This window comes from Zosterops lateralis, assembly GCF_965231275.1.
Source record: "Zosterops lateralis genome assembly, chromosome: 11".
NCBI classification, from domain to species: Eukaryota; Metazoa; Chordata; class Aves; order Passeriformes; family Zosteropidae; genus Zosterops; species Zosterops lateralis.
Window position 1 is genome coordinate 17,574,414 of NC_139771.1, and position 17,072 is coordinate 17,591,485.

Genomic DNA, 17,072 nt, shown 5'->3' on the forward strand with positions numbered 1-17,072 from the left:
GTCTTGTGCATCTCAAACCAATGTCCTCGGTACAGGAGTCTTCTGCCCTTTCCCAGTTCCCTAAACCCTGCACTAATGATTATTGGGTTTACCTTAGTCAACTGATTTTATTCGCCTGGGAGCTGTTATAAAATTGTGAACTAAGGATGTTCCTCGATTTTAACTTATCATTAGCTGCAGGTATGTTATGTGAGATGTCCCAGAGTGTTGGATGCACTTTGTTTAGGAAAGGAATTAGTGTAAGTTAGTCCAAGAGGTGTGACCTGCAGCCATCCTGGAGAAAAGGCCTCTCAGAGACTCATACTGAGCATGGACCCTGTGTAGGAAAATTTACAAGTGAAGCTTTGAGCTGTGGAGTTTGGATGCTGGGGAAAGTGGTCAAAGAAAGAAGCTAATCAGTCTCTTTGCTCATGGATCACTGATTTAAGGGGAGATTATTATGCATCTCCTTCCCCTAATGTGAATTTCCCTGATAGGCATTCCTGTGGACAGCCTTTAGCAGCCATGCACATGTGCACATTCAGCAGTTGCTGCCTGTCTTCCCTGTCTCCTTTTGTGATCATTGCTCACACTGGTCCCAATTATTGACACAGAAATCTGTCTCAGTGTTTGACACCTTTGGGGAAAAAAAAAATCAATCACAGACTGTTGTAACAATCAGGGTCCATGTTGCAGTAAGGAAAGCAGCTCAGTGTTCTCCGGGTTTCATTACAACTTGGCTGCTTTACCTAGGCTTTGAGATGCCAGTTTCGAGTTTCCTGACAAAAAAAATCTTCTTTATTTATTTCTAAATTCCCTGAAGTTCCTAATTAGATTTCACATGTCTGGCTATGAACTTCAAGTCCTTGGGCTACAAACAAGGCCTTTGTGCTCTCCCCTTGCTCAGGAACATGGATAGGATGAGTACATCCAAGTCAGAAGTGTGTGTGACACTCTCGCCGTGTCAGTGTCAGGGATGAGTTTGGGGGACCCAAAGGCACAAGGGTCAGCCTTGTAGAGCAGTGAGATTGAGTGGTCACCCTGACACCCACAACCAGCACAGCTGTGATCTGAGCAGCATTATTAATTTTTTTTTTTTTTTTTTTTTTTTTTTTTTTAGTAAGGCTGACTCATCGTGTGAATTCAGTTAGATTTATTCCTCTGTCTCTTATACTTTGAGTCAGGGGACTTTGGTTTTGCTGTTGGCCATTATCTGTTCTCAACAGCTATCAGCATGGCTTCTAGCTGGTGGTACTTTACATATCAACTCCTGTTTCATCTTCTTCCATATGGCAGAGAAATTTTCTTAGGTCCCAGTCTGGCAAGGCCCATCAGTAGGAGTTTAATAATCCTGGCTGTGACTCACTGCATTGTATTCACCAGCATTATTTACATGGGTGTAAAGTTAATACCTGCTCTAATCTCTGCAGGATCAGTGTCTTGGAGGGATTGGTTTTCTTTGCAGCAGTGATGATAAGAAGTGTTGCCACTCAGATAAGATACCAAAATGGTTTATACCTGTCTTTTCAAAACCAAATAAGAGATGGGTAAAATAATCCACTCAGGCTAATTGCAACTTCTATAAATATGTTTCAGTATAAAGGGATAGCTTTGATAGATCTTGTTGAAAGACTGTCCTATTGCTACTTGTTTAAATATCTAAATAAACATAGCAGAATGAACAAGTAATTGAGGAAACTTACTGTAAAAATAATCTTCCTCCTACTGTTGCGCATTCTTGTTATGTAAGGCAAAAAAACAAAGTAAACCAAAATGTTTTCTGTGTAGGTAGCTTTCAAATCACATGAAAAATGTGATTAATTAATACAGTGTTCTTCCTCCAGCATGTGACAACTTGCAAAGTACTTCCACTCACGTATCCCTGGAAAAAGGGGGAGAGAGAGAGTTGTATTGGCTCTTTCAAATATGAGAGAAGTTTAAGGGATATAGATGTAATAGTTTTAGTGAAAAATAAGGAGCAACAGTGCAGCAACATCGTCAGCATTTTACCTCTTCTATTACCTCATAATATTTTAAGTCTGTGTACTTTTGAGGGGAGAGAACAGAATTTTCCCAGTGTGGGTATTTCATCCCTCATGCCCATGAATATCTGTGGATTTTGCTGACCTTCTTGCAGGCTCTGTTTGCACATGGAAAAGAGCACAGATTACTTAGCATATCCTGACTCTGTTCTTCTGTACAAAGGCATTCATAAAGGCAAACCAAATGATCCTTTGACTTGTTTATCTTTTCCAGTTGCCTGTGTCTGGCAATTTGATTGACCTTTATGGCAACCAGAGCATGCCTCCTCCAGGACTAAACATCAGCAACTCATGTCCAGCTAATCTTCCTAATATAAAAAGGGAGCTCACAGGTAAATACATCTAAAATACCACCTTGGAGTAATGGTATTATTATTTTGAATTCAGGTGATTCTGGGCATAATTTCTGTTATGAGAAAGAAATATGGGTGAGCAGTTACTTTCAGCCTGTGTCCATGTGTGGGTGTGTGTGTGTTCACTGTCACAAGTTCATATAAAATCCTTAATTGTTACAGTCACATCTGCACTGTGTTGTGTTTTAGGAAGCTTCCATACATCTTTTCCAGAGCTCTTTTCCAGTTTGGGCTTACTGTTTGCTCTATCAACACCAAACTTTAACATCCAGAGTCTCTGTGGGATTGATGGCAAGGAGTGATACACAGTGGGGCTTCACTTCAGCAAGGGAGGGCAGTAGTGAACAAATAACCTGTTATAATGTGAAGTCCACACATGTAGAGCCTTTAAAATGTAAAATTAGGCACTTGGGGGATTGGAATTTGATGATCTTTACGGTCCCTTCCTACCCAAGCCATTCTATGATTCTATGAATATGCATCACTAAACTGAGATGAAAATTAAATGTTCCCTAATTTTTTTTATGCCAATTCCTGCAGCAATGCTCTGAACAAGCTGTAGGAGGCAGGGACAGGAGAGTGGGACACAAAAAAAACCCTCGTTTTCTCAAGCACATGTGTACAGGAGCAAGACAGTTTGAAGCAAATAATGAGTTTCATATCCACAGACATGTTTTATCTCTGTTCACCTGGAAGGGTATAACCACACATAGGATACAAATACAAGGTATGGTTTGTCTGTAGGCTGAACAAATGGAGATCCACTCTAGAACTGATGGCAAAATCATATTAATGGCCAGAAATGCCTGTTCTTAAGCCCAGCAGAGAGTCCCTGACCATGCAGTAGGGTAGGGGCCTGATTTCTTTCTTGTCTGTCATCTTTCTGGGTTTCTGTTGTGAAAACTCACAGGCTGACTCAGTTGTAAAGCAGGTTCTGGTCAGGAATTAGTTTAAGCAGAGCAATTTTAATAGGCCAATGAGGAAATGCCACATCTCTGAGCCAGCAGATATTTGCATTTTTAGGACATCGGAGAATTTGAACTCGGCACCAAAAAAAGGCACATAATGATTTGTGGCTGTTAGAAAAGGGCGAAACTTGTACAGAGATGGAACTGTATAAGAGGAGGGTGGGAAGGCATTACAGACAGTTTTGTTGCGCCAGGTGTAGAAAGTTCCAAGGAGGGTAGGCTGCAAACTCAGCCCAGCTTGGATGTGCAGACTGCTGGGTTTGCTGCCTGGGATTGTGTCTTACTAAAGGCCAAGAAGGCAGAAAGAGAGGGGAAATTGTGAGTGGTCTTATGGAAGTCCTCAATACCTCAAATAAATCAGAACTGAAATAAGTTGAATGTCTATATGCTACACTTACCTCTACACAAAATTAATTTAGGTGAGCCTTTTCCTGATCAAAATAAAGTAATACAGGAAAAAAACTTACTGCCCACAGTGAGGGATTGGTTTCACCATGGGATGTGTGATAAAAGATGATGCACTCATTGCTCCTCACTAACTTACCATGGAACTGCAAAGTGCTTGCTGGATTGGGGATTTGAATGCAATGGGGCAAGGATTAATGACCTCACCCCTTTAAAAAATTGAAAAGGAGTAGAGCAAAGATAAAATACCTAAAATTTCTTGAGAAGTTTAGGATCAAATGAGAACTGAAGAAATTTAGTTGTGCTGTTGCCTCAACTATTGCATGCTGAAGCTAATAATGATATTATTATTCTAGAATATAATAGCAATAATAATAAAATAATAAAAAATAAATAATAAGTGTTTGGAGCAAGGTGAAGGGCAGTTCTGAGTTGAGACAACTTATGTGCAGCATGGCTGCCATTATTTTCCTTTTTGCTTTTTTTGAAGCAAAAACCTTTGTTTTCCAACTTCATTGCTAAGAAAGGTGTTGAATTTTTCACCTTTTTTCTTTTTCCTTCATATAACAGCAACAGTTAGTGTGGCTAGAAAATACACTATTTTTAACAGGTCACTTAAGGGATAACTTAAGTGTTATGGTGATGTGTGTGTGCACGTGCCCCAGGAGGATGTAGCATTAATTGGGGTGAGCAGAACCTGTGAGTCCTGCCTGTGTCACATCCTGAGCAGGCAGCAATGCCATGAGCATGCAGTTCCTCTGGTTCAGCTCCCGTGGGATACATGTGCAGCCCTAGGAGAAGGTATGCAGGATTTCAGCAGTTTGTTGTCCTCAAATACCTTGCTGAGTCAGGGCCTCCGTGGGAAACATTCCCATCATGGGAGTCACTCTGGGAAGTGTGGGAGGAGATGCTGCACAGGTGCAGAGGTGAAGCTCAGTCCCAGCATTGTGTTTTGGCATCCACAAGGCCTCCTTGCTCCTTGGCATGGGGGCGATGATTGGTGTGACAGATATCCATCAGGCTTCCTGTGCAGATATTTCACAGGCTGAAACGCTGTGATTGAATTATTTTAATTCTAATTACCTCATTCACATGCACAGCATGTATTTTTCCTACAGAGTCGGAAGCAAGAGCATTGGCCAAGGAGAGGCAAAAGAAAGACAATCACAACTTGAGTAAGTTTTGGTTCCTCACATTTTGCACCAATTCTTGGAATGATTTGACCATTGAGTGCTCAAATAGTGATGTTTTAAATCTGGATGTGGTACTGCACATAGTATAAAGCACTAGATCATTGTGTAATGCCCATAGATCAAATATCTCACATTCCTGTGAAATGTGTCCTTAAATTTACTATTCAGTTTTAACTCTACTTTTTTTTTATTTTAAATTAAAAACAAAAAAAAAGAGTGATTGTTACCAATGGAATTGCTGGGTTCAACATATGACCCAATTGCTTTTAACAAATCCACCTTGCACAGTTTTGCTTTTTTAATTTTATTTTTTTATATATATTAGATATGTGGTCAATTTGTGACTTTGATCAACAGTGTGGGTCCTAAGTATGGCAATTTTATAAATTTCATTTTTGAAAGGAACTTGTATTTCCAAGTTGGGAAAAAAAGCATTTTAAAATAATGATCATCTTATGATTTAAAGGATCCGTAACTTAGCTTTTATACTTTATAGTAGTAGAAAAAAGGAACTGTTTCATGCCTTGAGCCACTCAGAAGCCTTTTCCATAGCATGAAAAGGTGATGCAGGAAAATTGGTATTTCAATTTGACTTTTGGATCTTCAAAGTGTTGCACATGAAGGACTACTTTAAGAAAGAAACTGTGCCTTTTTTCCCTTTTTCCTGTCTTGAGATTTCCTTGAGCATCTAAATATTTGTCTCTTAATTTGTCTGTGATGCTTATCCCTAAAAAAGTGTTTGCTTCTCAGTCATTCTGATTTTTAGTCTCAGTTAAACTCTGCGACTTTAGCAGTCCCAAAATTTACAGTATAGACAGAACTTCTGTCTTAGTGTGCCCATGTCTAGGAGAGCAAAATAAATTATCACTGGATTTTAAGCTTCAGGCAAACATTTCAGTGGTGCTTTGATAAAACACTTGATAATTTGTAATGAAGTGTGAATATTACTTGTAACATTTGTGCTGTTTTTCCTGAAGTTGAACGAAGAAGAAGATTTAATATTAATGATCGTATAAAAGAGCTGGGAACCTTGATACCCAAGTCAAATGACCCGTAAGTAAACATGCCCAGAGAGACTGTGGGTGGGAGGAGGCAAAATAATCCCAGGGGAGAACAAGAATTTACAAAACCCTCCCAAAATTCCTGTTTTCTACTTACTCTTAGCACTCTGTGATGGCAGAAACGTTTGAAAGGTTCCATTATATTTTTTGAAGATTTTTTCGAGGGGTTCGTTTTTCCCTTGTGGAACCTGCTTATGTTTGTCTTAATTCTGTCATTTTTGTCTCAAAGCTGGGCTTGGTGCTGGGAGTGACTGACTGCCTTACCAGAGGCAGAGTTGTGAGGATGGGAAACCTTTTGCTGGTGTGGTTGCTTAGATGGTTGCATGTCTTGCTAAATGATTTTTTAAAAATTAATTAGATGTTACAGCTTGACAAGACAGAACTGATCCCTGTTTCAGTGAAAATGGAGGGTAGTTTATCTGGGAAGCCATCACATTTCCCTTCCCTCCAAGGGAAAAAAGAAGGAAAATAAAGAATAACAGTGTGCTTGTTCACTGATAATTTGTCAATGTTTGTTGTAATTTTCCAGATGTTCTTTACGATAATTCTACAATGATTTTACTGCTTTTAGCTTGTATTTACACTTCCCCAATGCTGATTCAGTAGCAAGGAACCTTCCTTGCTCTGGAGTCTGAAAATCCACTTAAATCTGAATCAATGCCCCGTGATGATTTGGGGGAGATTTTCTAGTATTTTGAGGTACTTGCTTGTGGAGCAACTTCACAGCTACTCTGCAGAGAGGCTCTGCAGCTCCTCCAAGGCCAGCAAGACAATATGTCTCAGTACCAACCTACAGGACAGGGACATCTTTGCACTGACAATCTGCAGTAAGATGTTTTTTGCCTGTTCAGAGAAAGCAAGATGAGGAGATGGTGATGCAGCAGCCTCTCTCTTTCTCTCTCTGAAGCAAACGTGCTTCCCAAGGGCTGTGCTCCAGCCCCCTCTAGTGCACTGCAAACGCCTTCTTCATCCACAAACTTGGAATAAATAGCAGCTGAGCGTTCTGTGTCTGAGTAAGGTGCAGTCACAGGTGCAGGTATGAAGGGAACAGCTACAGGACAGAGCCTTACCTTGTCCTTTTGTGTCGTTCCAAAGTGACATGCGCTGGAACAAGGGAACGATTCTGAAGGCGTCGGTGGATTACATCCGCAAGCTGCAGAGGGAACAGCAGCGCACCAAGGAGCTGGAGAACAGGCAGAAGAAGCTGGAACATGCAAACAGGCACCTGCTGCTCAGAATACAGGTTTGCTGAGAAATGAGCTGCAAATGCTCTTGCTGTTGCAAAATTGTGGTGATTTTGTGGGGTGCGGGTTAGAAGGAATCAGTGTTTAAATTAACAGCGGGCAGCGCTGAGATGCCTGCAGAGATTTTTCCAGAAAAAGCCCAAGATATCTTAGTTTAAAAAAAAAATAGAATCCTAACGCTCTAGTAAAAGCACTTATGAGTGGTCTGTTTTTGTTCTACCATGGCCAACGCTAGTTCCAAACCATACCATCAAAAAGATTTATATGGTAATACATTCTTCTGTTTGCCATATCTAAGGCATTGGGACTTCATTTATCATGTAGTTGTTGATAGTCATGAAATTAAGTTCAGCTGTTTGTTAAGGAGTCCTCCCTGCTGCTTGGAATCTGTAGGATTGTACAACAGTTCTCCTCAGCACTGGAAAGCAGTAGGTGGCCTGAATGTTTTCTCTATGGGTTGTTGCCTTGTTAGATTCACCCAGGCTCCCAGTGTTCTGACACAGAATTTAGGAGTGAAAACTCCATTTCTCTAACTAATTCCTTTGTTTTCACCTCAAACTGGATAGGAAACCTTAACCTTGAAGGCAACACAGATTGTTTTTTTTTCTGGATAGCCACCCCTCTCCATGGAAGGGTAATTAAAGAAATGTACCAGAATTTGGTGTTAGAAGACCTAACATGGAGACAGTTATATCCCAGATATCCTTGTGTTGCTGCTGCCCTGCAGCACTAACAGCTGAGCTCTGCATGCAGCTGTGGCCTGCCAGGAGACCCCTCAACAGCCCAGCTAATCCACCAGGGAGATAATGAAGCTGCAAATACCTGAGAGTCAAGTGTGGAAGTAAACAGCTTTAAAATAGAACAGGCCAAGTTGAGCCTCGGCACAGTTTTGTATTTGGTTGAGCAATCTGCTGCTAGAATGAGATGATAAAAACACACGAGCCTTTTGCAGAGTGGCATCCAGCAGTGATGTTTCAAAGCTAAGAGAGATCATAATTTTTAAACATCTTTCATCTTGCTTTGTATTACCCATCTGCTCTGGCTCCTTCAATCAAAATACCATAAAACCCAGACCCTTGAATTACAGGCAATACATCTGGCAGCAAATAACCTCAAATGTGTATTTTCCCGTTTTGCATTCATTCTGATTAAGCATGGAATAAGGAATTCCTGATTCTGGCACTTTAGCTGATGGAAGAAGTGCTTGCTCATTCCACCTTCTCCTCTGATCTTGCAGTGTGCCATTACAGGCTTGTTTTAGCCTGGAAATGATGGAAAAGGGCGATAATCAGCCTCAGTGGCAGGAGTATCCAGAAACAGCACTATCACAGCAGAGACTGTGATTGCCTGATATAATGCAGAAGTAGAAGCAAAACATCTCTTTTACTGATGTATTTGTGGAAGGGCATTTCTGTATGATTAAATGCGAAGGTGGGATTTAAACTTTCCGTGGAAATTTGAAGAATCCTGGCTCTGTTTGAAGTCTGAAATCTTCCTGTGACTTCCTTGTGATTTTTCTGCACAGGAATAGTGTTGTTGCTCAGTTTTGATTGACCTCTTCCAGCTCTGCCAGACTTGTAGAGTGAGAAATGTCCCCTCCAGAGTCTCAACAGGGATTGATAAGGATCGTGTAGACACGCTGTGCCTTCACATTTGACTTTTTAAAAATTACTAAACACATGCTTCTGCTATTTTTTTTTCCTCCTATTTTTAAATGTTTTCCTCACCCTACCTGATGCCAAACCTGCCTATCCTGGCACTGGATTGAGAAGAAGCCTGAGGGGAACATGTCTGTGCTGCAGGGTGCTGGGTTTTGGCTCTGGGGTAGGTGCTGAGGAGGAGTGTGAAGGGCCTGTGTGGGATTGCGTTCACCCACCTCTTCAAGGCTCTGCTGTTCAGGTGAAAATCTGCAGGGCTGGAGTGTGCAAGGTGCAAGCACTTGTCACTGTGGGAAAAGGGAGGAAATGTGTACAGGAGAAGGAAAAGTGAAAGCTGCAAGACGAGCATAAGATGACAGATTTTGCTTCCAGATCTTCTTTTAATTTGCCCCTTGTCCTCCTTCACAGGAACTCGAGATGCAAGCCCGGGCACATGGACTGTCCCTTGTCCCATCCACAGGCCTTTGCTCCCCTGACATGGTCAACAGGGTCATCAAACAGGAGCCTGTGCTGGACAACTGCAGCCAAGACATGATGCCACACCACACAGACCTGTCCTGCACCACCACCCTGGACCTCACCGACGGCACCATCACCTTCAGTGACAACCTGGGCAACGTGACTGAGCCAGCTGGCACTTACGGTGTCCCTGCCAAAATGGGATCCAAACTGGAAGATATCCTGATGGACGATACCCTGTCCCCCGTGGGAGTGACTGACCCTCTGCTCTCCTCCGTGTCTCCTGGGGCATCAAAGACGAGTAGCAGGCGGAGCAGCGTGAGCATGGAGGACACTGACCATGCTTGTTAGCATCTGTTGGCACACTTTTCATAAACTGCTTTGGTTCTTGATCAGTAGATGAGATAATTTACCTTTTGTAGAATTTTTTTTGATTTTTTTTTTCCCCTCCTCCTCCTTGTGCTTCATCAGTGTGTGTGCGTGTGTGTATATATTATATATATAGGATTTTTTTTAGAATTTTTTGTGAAGAAACTTGTATATTCTATTTTAAAACTACCAATGCCTCCAAAATATTGTACAGCATATGTACAGAATCTGTGAACTGGATTCGCCAAGAACTTTGAACTGGTCAAATCTACTCAAAGCAATAGAATTACAGATGAAGAGTCTGTTTCTACTGGGGGGGGAGGGGGCAATTGTAGGATTGTAAATGCAACCTATTTACTTGGAAACAAAATGTAAAGTTTAAGAATGTAAAGAAACAACAAAAATGACGAAAAAGTCCAATTTGTAATTGTATTAATTGAATAGTGCTGCCTTAAAGATACAGTGTCCCTCAAATGTTGGTCTTACATGACAGGTGTTTAGGGAAAATACCCACCTGACTTCACTCAGAAAACAAACTAAACCCAAGTGTTAAGACATCCTGATTGTGTTGATTGTGATATAAAATGCTGAAACTGCAGGGAGATGTGAGTGTCTCAGAGTGTTGTTTAATTTTCCTCTGAGCTGATTTGGGTTTTCCTTTTGATCATGGTTCAAGTTTTTTCCTCTTAAACTTTTATTTTGTTTTGTGACACACATGGATGACTTTGCCAGTGGCAAACCCAGCAGGAGCACTGTAAGTTGGGGTACACTCTTTGGACAAAAAAAAAAAGCATATTATCAGCTGGGCACATTATGTTGTACATATCTAATTGGCTTCATTTTTTTTTTTAATTGCATTGTACAGTTTCCTTTGATTTGCATGGATTCCTTAGTTATCCTCAAATTTTTGTTTTAAATTTATTTGTATTTCATTTGTAAGATTTTTGCCTCTTAATATTGCAGCAATTTTTTGACATTTTTAAAACTCATTGGAAGTTTTCTGCGTTCTTTGTAAACACTTGAAAGGAAGCTTTTATGCAGGGTTATGTGTTTTAAGAGAGATTTTGAGAATATTTTGTATATTACAGTCTCACTTTGAAAATGTTTTTAAACGCATTTAAGGTAGAGTAAAAATTTAGATTAGGTAATAAAACAACTCTGTAGAGAAACTGAACTTACATATTTATTTTTAGTGATACAGAAAAAAAAGTAGTAATATGCTTGGAAACATAACTATGTAGTTAATATACCCGTTAGAGCAATTCGTGTTCTATTTCAGCACTGGGGCTGACATAAGAGATAAAAAAAAAAAAGACAAAAAAAAAAGAGTAAATTACTGTATCTGCAAATAACTGTTACTTGATAACAATGTTATTAATTTTTAACATGCAACCATGTTGTAAAAGTAGTTCGGTGCATTATCTACTCAAGTGTAGTCCTATGCAATAACGGTAGTTTTCCTTGTATTATATCCAGCCTAGGTGTTTCCACGGAGGTGACAGGTGGTGTTCCGAGCTAGGACGGAGGGAATGGAATTCTCCACGGCAGCCTACAGCTGACTGGCAGGCGTAGCTCGTTCAGAATGAAGTGCCTTAAACTCTAGTTGTAGTCTTCCTGGACTAGCACTGACTGAAGTGTGGCGTAGACAGAGCTTTGGGGTGGTGGCGTGTAGGGCGTTGAGGTGTAGCATGGTGCCTACGGATAGAAAACCAGAGCTTCCCTTTCTCCTTTGTGCTACACTGGAAATTACATAGGATGAGTGCAACGGTGAGTAACTTGAGTGCCAGTTTGGCCAGCTTTCCAAGGAGACCTTGGGCTCAGCAGGTAGTGTTCAGAAACCAAATGTGAACTGGGTAGGATCGGGTGGCTGGGAATGGTGATGGGAGTTCCCATGGCTGAGCCCTCTCCCAGGCATTTCCCCAGGGGAGGGCTCCTGGTGTCCCCTGCTTGCCACCACTGCTGTGGCATGGGGGACAGGGGCTCCTGGTGTCCCCTGCCTGGCACAAGGAGCTCAGGCTTGGCAGGGCTGTGGAACTCGGGGTCTGTGTTCCTGTCCCTCTTCCCGTGGTTGTGTCCAGCCCTCCCAGAGATGTGTTGGCATTGATGCAGCCCATGGGGTTGTGGCTTTTTTTTTTTCCTTTCTTTCATAGTTTTTGAAGGAGGAGCTGGAGTTGGGTTATAATAATGCCTTTCCCCCTCACCCCAGACAGCTTTTGGGAATATGTCTTTCCTAGGGCAGAGAAGCTCTGGCCCAGGCAGGAGCCAGGAGGCTGCAGGGTGTGCTGTGGTCACTGTGGTCTTGGGGCAGGAAATGCCCCCCAGTCACTGCAAGGCAGGTGTCCCATAGCTCCAAGTCAGGTATGGGGGTACAGGCTTCTGGCGCTGCTGTTTGGCTGGGGTGACAGGTAGAAAAATCAGGGCTGTAGAAAATTCTTGTAGCTGTAACACAGGGCTATGTTGCCCTCCCCAGAAAATGGGACAGCTCTGCAGCGTTGGTACAACAAATCAGGGTGTGCATGCTGGAGTGGAGTAACGAGAACCACTGAATGTATTGAATGAAGCTTTTGGTTTGGTGCCTGCCCTTGGCATTCAGAAATTCAAGTCTAGACTGTGGTATATGAATATTTTTCAAGCTTATGTGAAACCACTGGTACTCTGATATCCATGACTTCTGATTTTTGGCTGCATGCTGTGTGGAGGTGAGTTAGGATTCAGTCAAGAGCTGGATTCCTTGGCAGAAGTCTCTGTGGCCACAGCAGCTGTGTTGTGTGCTCCTATACCTTGTGTTTTCTGGAGTAACACTTAACTCAGCCATGCCCTGCTGGCTCTTCCCCCCATGTTTCCTGAGGTTACAGCCCTCCTCTGAGCCTGCCCACTCTCAGACTGGTAACACTACAGTGGGGACACCTCTAGGAGACACAGACCCCCAGCGGGTGCTAATGGGAGCTGCCTTTGCCCCTTTGAGCGTGGTGGAGGGTGTGGCTGTGACATTTTGCAGGGGTTGGTGGCAGAGGACAGAGGCAGCAGTCAGGCAGGGTTTGGCATGGTCTAAGGTGGAGTGAGATGGACAGAAGTTGTTGCCTGCTCTGGTGACAGTGACAAGGGTGACGCTGGGCAGCGGTGGCTTCCCTGAGCGGGTGGATGGGGAACCGACCAATTCTCACTTTGCCAAAGCCATGCAACAGGCAGGGACATGCAGAGTACCATGAAGTTCTTCCTTACTGCTTTTGGCCTGTAAAGCAATATTTAACTCTTACAACCTGTAAAAGCAAAAAGAAGGTACATAAGGAAAGCACAAAGCACAAAATAATGCACTTACATTTATGTTGTTTGACATAAAATGCACTGGGGGGGAAGCTGATGTTGATAATAGTATAAATACCTATATTTCTTGAAAAAGTGACATTAATTACTGCCTCTTGCTATGATGCTTGGTACTGTAATGTTGATATTCATCTGCTGTTGACTGCAGCAATAATTTGTGTATGGTCCATAGCACTGTAAATTATGGATCAATATTAATGTATCCAATGAAATAATTTGAACTGTTGTTCTTGATAGATGGATTAAAGCATTTGGTTTTTCACATACATCTGTGTAAGTCACTCGTTTTCCATGTAAGTGGATCCTGTTTTCCTGTGCATTTGAAGTCCCTGCAGTGCATCTGTGTCTGTGGCTTGGCCATGGATGTGTCCATGTCCCTGACCTGGTGTTGGTTGGCATCCTTGGTTCCACCAGAGCTGTCCAGTTGTGTTTGTGTGGCAGTCACACAGGGGAATGAAGCTTCACACCATACCCCACCTGGGCTTTGCAAATATGTGCCAAAGTGGAAAGACCCGGAGCTTATAGTCTAGAGTAAAGAATAAAACAGGTGGATGTGGAAAAATGTCATTGCCTTTCTCCCCTCCTATGGGCTCTTGTCATTTTCCTCCCCTCCCTGCCCCTTGCAGCTCATCAGGTGCCTTGTGAGGTCATGGGCTCTGTGAGGCCTCGGGGTACCTGCCCCCCTTTACCCTGCTGTCACTCCTGCAAGGTCACCTGTCCCCAGCAGTCCTACACAGGAGCAGCTCACCCCCTTCTCCAGCTCACCTGTGCATGGCAGGATCCCCATTCCCTCTGCTCACTCCTCCCTAATCTGTCAGCCAACATGCAAACAGCTGCTCTTGGCTTCTGCTGGTGAGGAACCAGCTGTGGTCTTGTTGTGTCTTCCCATCTTTGTTATTTCTCCATCTCTATTGCCCTCATCCTTTCTGGTCTTGTTCTTCGACTCCATTGAGTTCCTGCTCTCTGTGGACCTTGCTGCAGCAGCCTTGGGGGTTATTTGAGTGTTGTCTCAGGGGGCTTGAGCCCTGAGTATAAACAGGAGTACTGAATTTGACCAGTGTCTTGAAAGTCTGATACCTATTAAGAGTAGAAAATACCTAATTCAGTTGGATTAAAAACTAGCTCAATTTAAAAACCAATCCAACAAAAAATGCCTGACTCCACTAGGACTACAGCTGAACAGCCCCACTCCCTCTTTGTAGAAGATACTTGATTAAAAGCTTGTGAGTGTTTCCAGCAGGTTTTGTAATGTGATTTCTTTAGAAATTAAGCATAGTATTAGAATGTAGTAGTACTTCATTAGAAAATCTGGTTATTAGCAGCCTAGGATATAGTAGCTATTTTGAGTTCTTAGATGTATTTTGACTTGGCTTTTGGTGGTCTGGATTTTTTGTGGTCAGTTTGGAGTGAATTTCTTGCTGTGGGTGGCAGCAGCTCAAGGTTTTTGGCTGGGTTGGAGAACACTGGAGGAGCAGGAAGAGCATCTATTATGATGATACTAGCTGTAGGCAGTAGCTCTGTGTCAGTAAAGACTTGGTGGCATCTCTGCTTAGAGGCCTTTTCAGTTGTGTTGGACAAGCCTGAAAAATTCAGTGCAGGGTAAGAAGGTGGATTTTAAAAGTAATGCCAGGTGTGCCTGGTGTGTTCTGTTTCTCTGGGAATCCCCGTGGCTGGGCTGGAGGATGCTGCAGGGCTGGGGTGTGGTGTGGTGGCACAGCAGGACAGTGCCACCGTGTCACCTCGTTGTGCTTTCCTTTTCAGGAGAGCTGGGAGCTCAGCAGCTCCTCATGGCAGGAGGGTGGGTGGTTCTGCCTCGGTGGGCTCAGCAGTGCTGCTCCTTTGGCTCTCACATCTGGGGTGCTCCCAGCACTGAACGTTGTCCTACACTGTTGCTCCAGCTCCTTCGAAATGCACTTGTTTAAAATTGCAGGGGAATGGCTTGAAAAAGTGTTTCTGAACTATTAAAATCAATGAGGCTTGACGGGATGCTGCCTCACAAGTCAAATGCATGTGCACTGAGCAGCACCACTGTCTTTGCCTGTGCCCTGAGGTTCACCCTTACTTGAAACTGCCCCTTTTCCAGCTCAGTTTATTGGGAATTATGCTCTTAAGAGGACTTGTGCTCTGGCATCACAGAGGGAAGTGATGGTTCCTGTAACAGACCCCTGTGTGTCAATGCTGCCCAAGAGCTGTGCAAGGAAAAGAGAAAGCTGCTATGGTCAGCAGGAAGGGGGCCAGGGCATAAAAAAATATTTTTATGCAATATTTATGTGCAAAGCATGTAAATGTTGATTGTTCCTTTATATATATACACACATATATATATATGTAAATGTCAGCATGGGGTTGATGTACATATTGAGGAGGCTGCCTCAAAGCAGGGTTTGGTGGATGGGCACACGGCTCTGCGGGCTCTGGTCCTGCTCAAACATTTTACCTGCTCTCTTGCTGGTTCAGCAGCGCCTCTCCAGAGCTCCCTGCTCCCTCTGGCTTTCCGCCTGCCTGTGCCTGTGACAGCGGCAGGAGTTAGGTTTGAATTCAAAGAGCAGGGAACAGCACACTCTGGTGGGGCTGTGTCCTTCCCAGCACAGACCCACCGGGCATGGATTCCTGCTCTCCATCCCGGCAAACCCACCCTGCTCCAAGGCGAGCTGTGATTTACTGATGCCTTTTGCAGGTTGTTTTCTGTGAATAAAACGTGTAATTCACACCGGGGGTATTGGCTCACAGGGGAAGCAGGTGTCTTGTACAAGGAACTGGGCATTGCTCTTGTGTTCAGCAGTTTCTTCAGACACTTCAAATACATTTAATCAAAATCTTTTAATGTCTTCCAGACCTTTGGATTCTCATTTTACACTGAGTACACTGAATGCTGCTGTTCACTGGGCATGAGTGATTGCTGCTTAGATCCTCCTTTATGCATTTCAGAACCAGAGAATCACAGACTGGTTTGTGACTTCATAAATATTTCTCTTCTTTTTTTTCCCTGCTGAAAAGCAGTTTATAGAGTAGGTTGATGCAAAAAAAGAAAATATTACTTCAGCAGTTGTAAATAATAAAATAATTCCTTATTCTCTGACCACTAAAGTAATTTTGTTCAAACAAATCCATGAAGAGCTTGCACTGCAAGGACCCAGCTGGGACTGGCTGCTTTTCTCTTTGGAGTAATGCATCATAGGAGAATAAGCAGAGATCTTAATAGTTCTGTTTGAAAAAGCAGGAACTAAATCAAAGCTGAATAAAGGGAAAAGAATAAAACTCATGCTAGACATTAAAAAAAACGCACCTCAATACAATAGGGGTATTTTAAAAAGTCACTGTTTTATTAATAATACTTTCCACCCCTTTCCCTTGATCTTTTGATGACAAGCCTGGCAGAGGCACTTCTTATCAGACTCTGAAGCAATTTTGCTGCTGTCATGTGCCTTTCTTGATACACACATATTAGTCACGCAGCCGTTTTATGTTCTTTAGCATATTTTAATATATAATTAAAAATGTGCCTGTCTGCTACCAAGCAACCGAGCACGTCAGGGGCTGATTGTGTTCTGTCACCCACAGCAGAAGGGAGGGTAAAAAAAAAATAATAATAATCATGTGTTCACTTTTCAGTCCTAATTGTGCTTCAGCTCCTTGGTTGTGTTGTCACAGACACAACCACTGGCTTCTGGAGGCAGAGGCAAAGCCAAGCCAGGGGAATGATGACTGGCAGGTGGCCCACAGCCAGGTCACTGTCACCAATATCACCAATATCAGTTCAGGACACTGGGCTTTTAATGTGCATTTAATGTGTGGCTTTGTGACTCGTTTTAGTTCAGTTCACCTCAACTCTGCTAAGCTGCACCTTGGCTTTCCCTGGAAATGGAATGGCAAATGTGTTTGGGCTCCTGAGAGTCTCTATCTCCAGATATTTAACATAAGCAACTCAGGTTGGAGTTTGTATTGTACCTCCTCCATGGAGGTAGATGGGAGTGGGACACTTTGCTGCAGGACACTGACTTAGGCAGATGATAATCC

The 17,072-nt window shown here is 42.8% G+C and overlaps 1 protein-coding gene across 12 annotated transcripts in view; it reads left to right on the forward strand.

The window, feature by feature from the left end:
• MITF (melanocyte inducing transcription factor) overlaps positions 1-13,321 on the forward strand; it is a 101,081-nt gene extending 87,760 nt beyond the window's left edge. For 9 of the 12 annotated variants that reach the window (XM_083869616.1, XM_083869623.1, XM_083869624.1 and 6 more), the window contains 5 exons: positions 2,236-2,353; positions 4,848-4,922; positions 5,918-5,993; positions 7,097-7,244; positions 9,312-13,321. In XM_083869616.1, coding sequence (XP_083725742.1) covers positions 2,236-2,353; positions 4,848-4,922; positions 5,918-5,993; positions 7,097-7,244; positions 9,312-9,713 — 819 coding nt within the window. In that variant the 3' untranslated portion in view covers positions 9,714-13,321. The remainder of the gene's footprint in view (positions 1-2,235; positions 2,354-4,847; positions 4,923-5,917; positions 5,994-7,096; positions 7,245-9,311) is intronic. The other 3 variants (XM_083869620.1, XM_083869619.1, XM_083869622.1) reach the window with 1 other exon arrangement.
• The last annotated feature ends 3,751 nt before the right edge of the window (positions 13,322-17,072 follow it).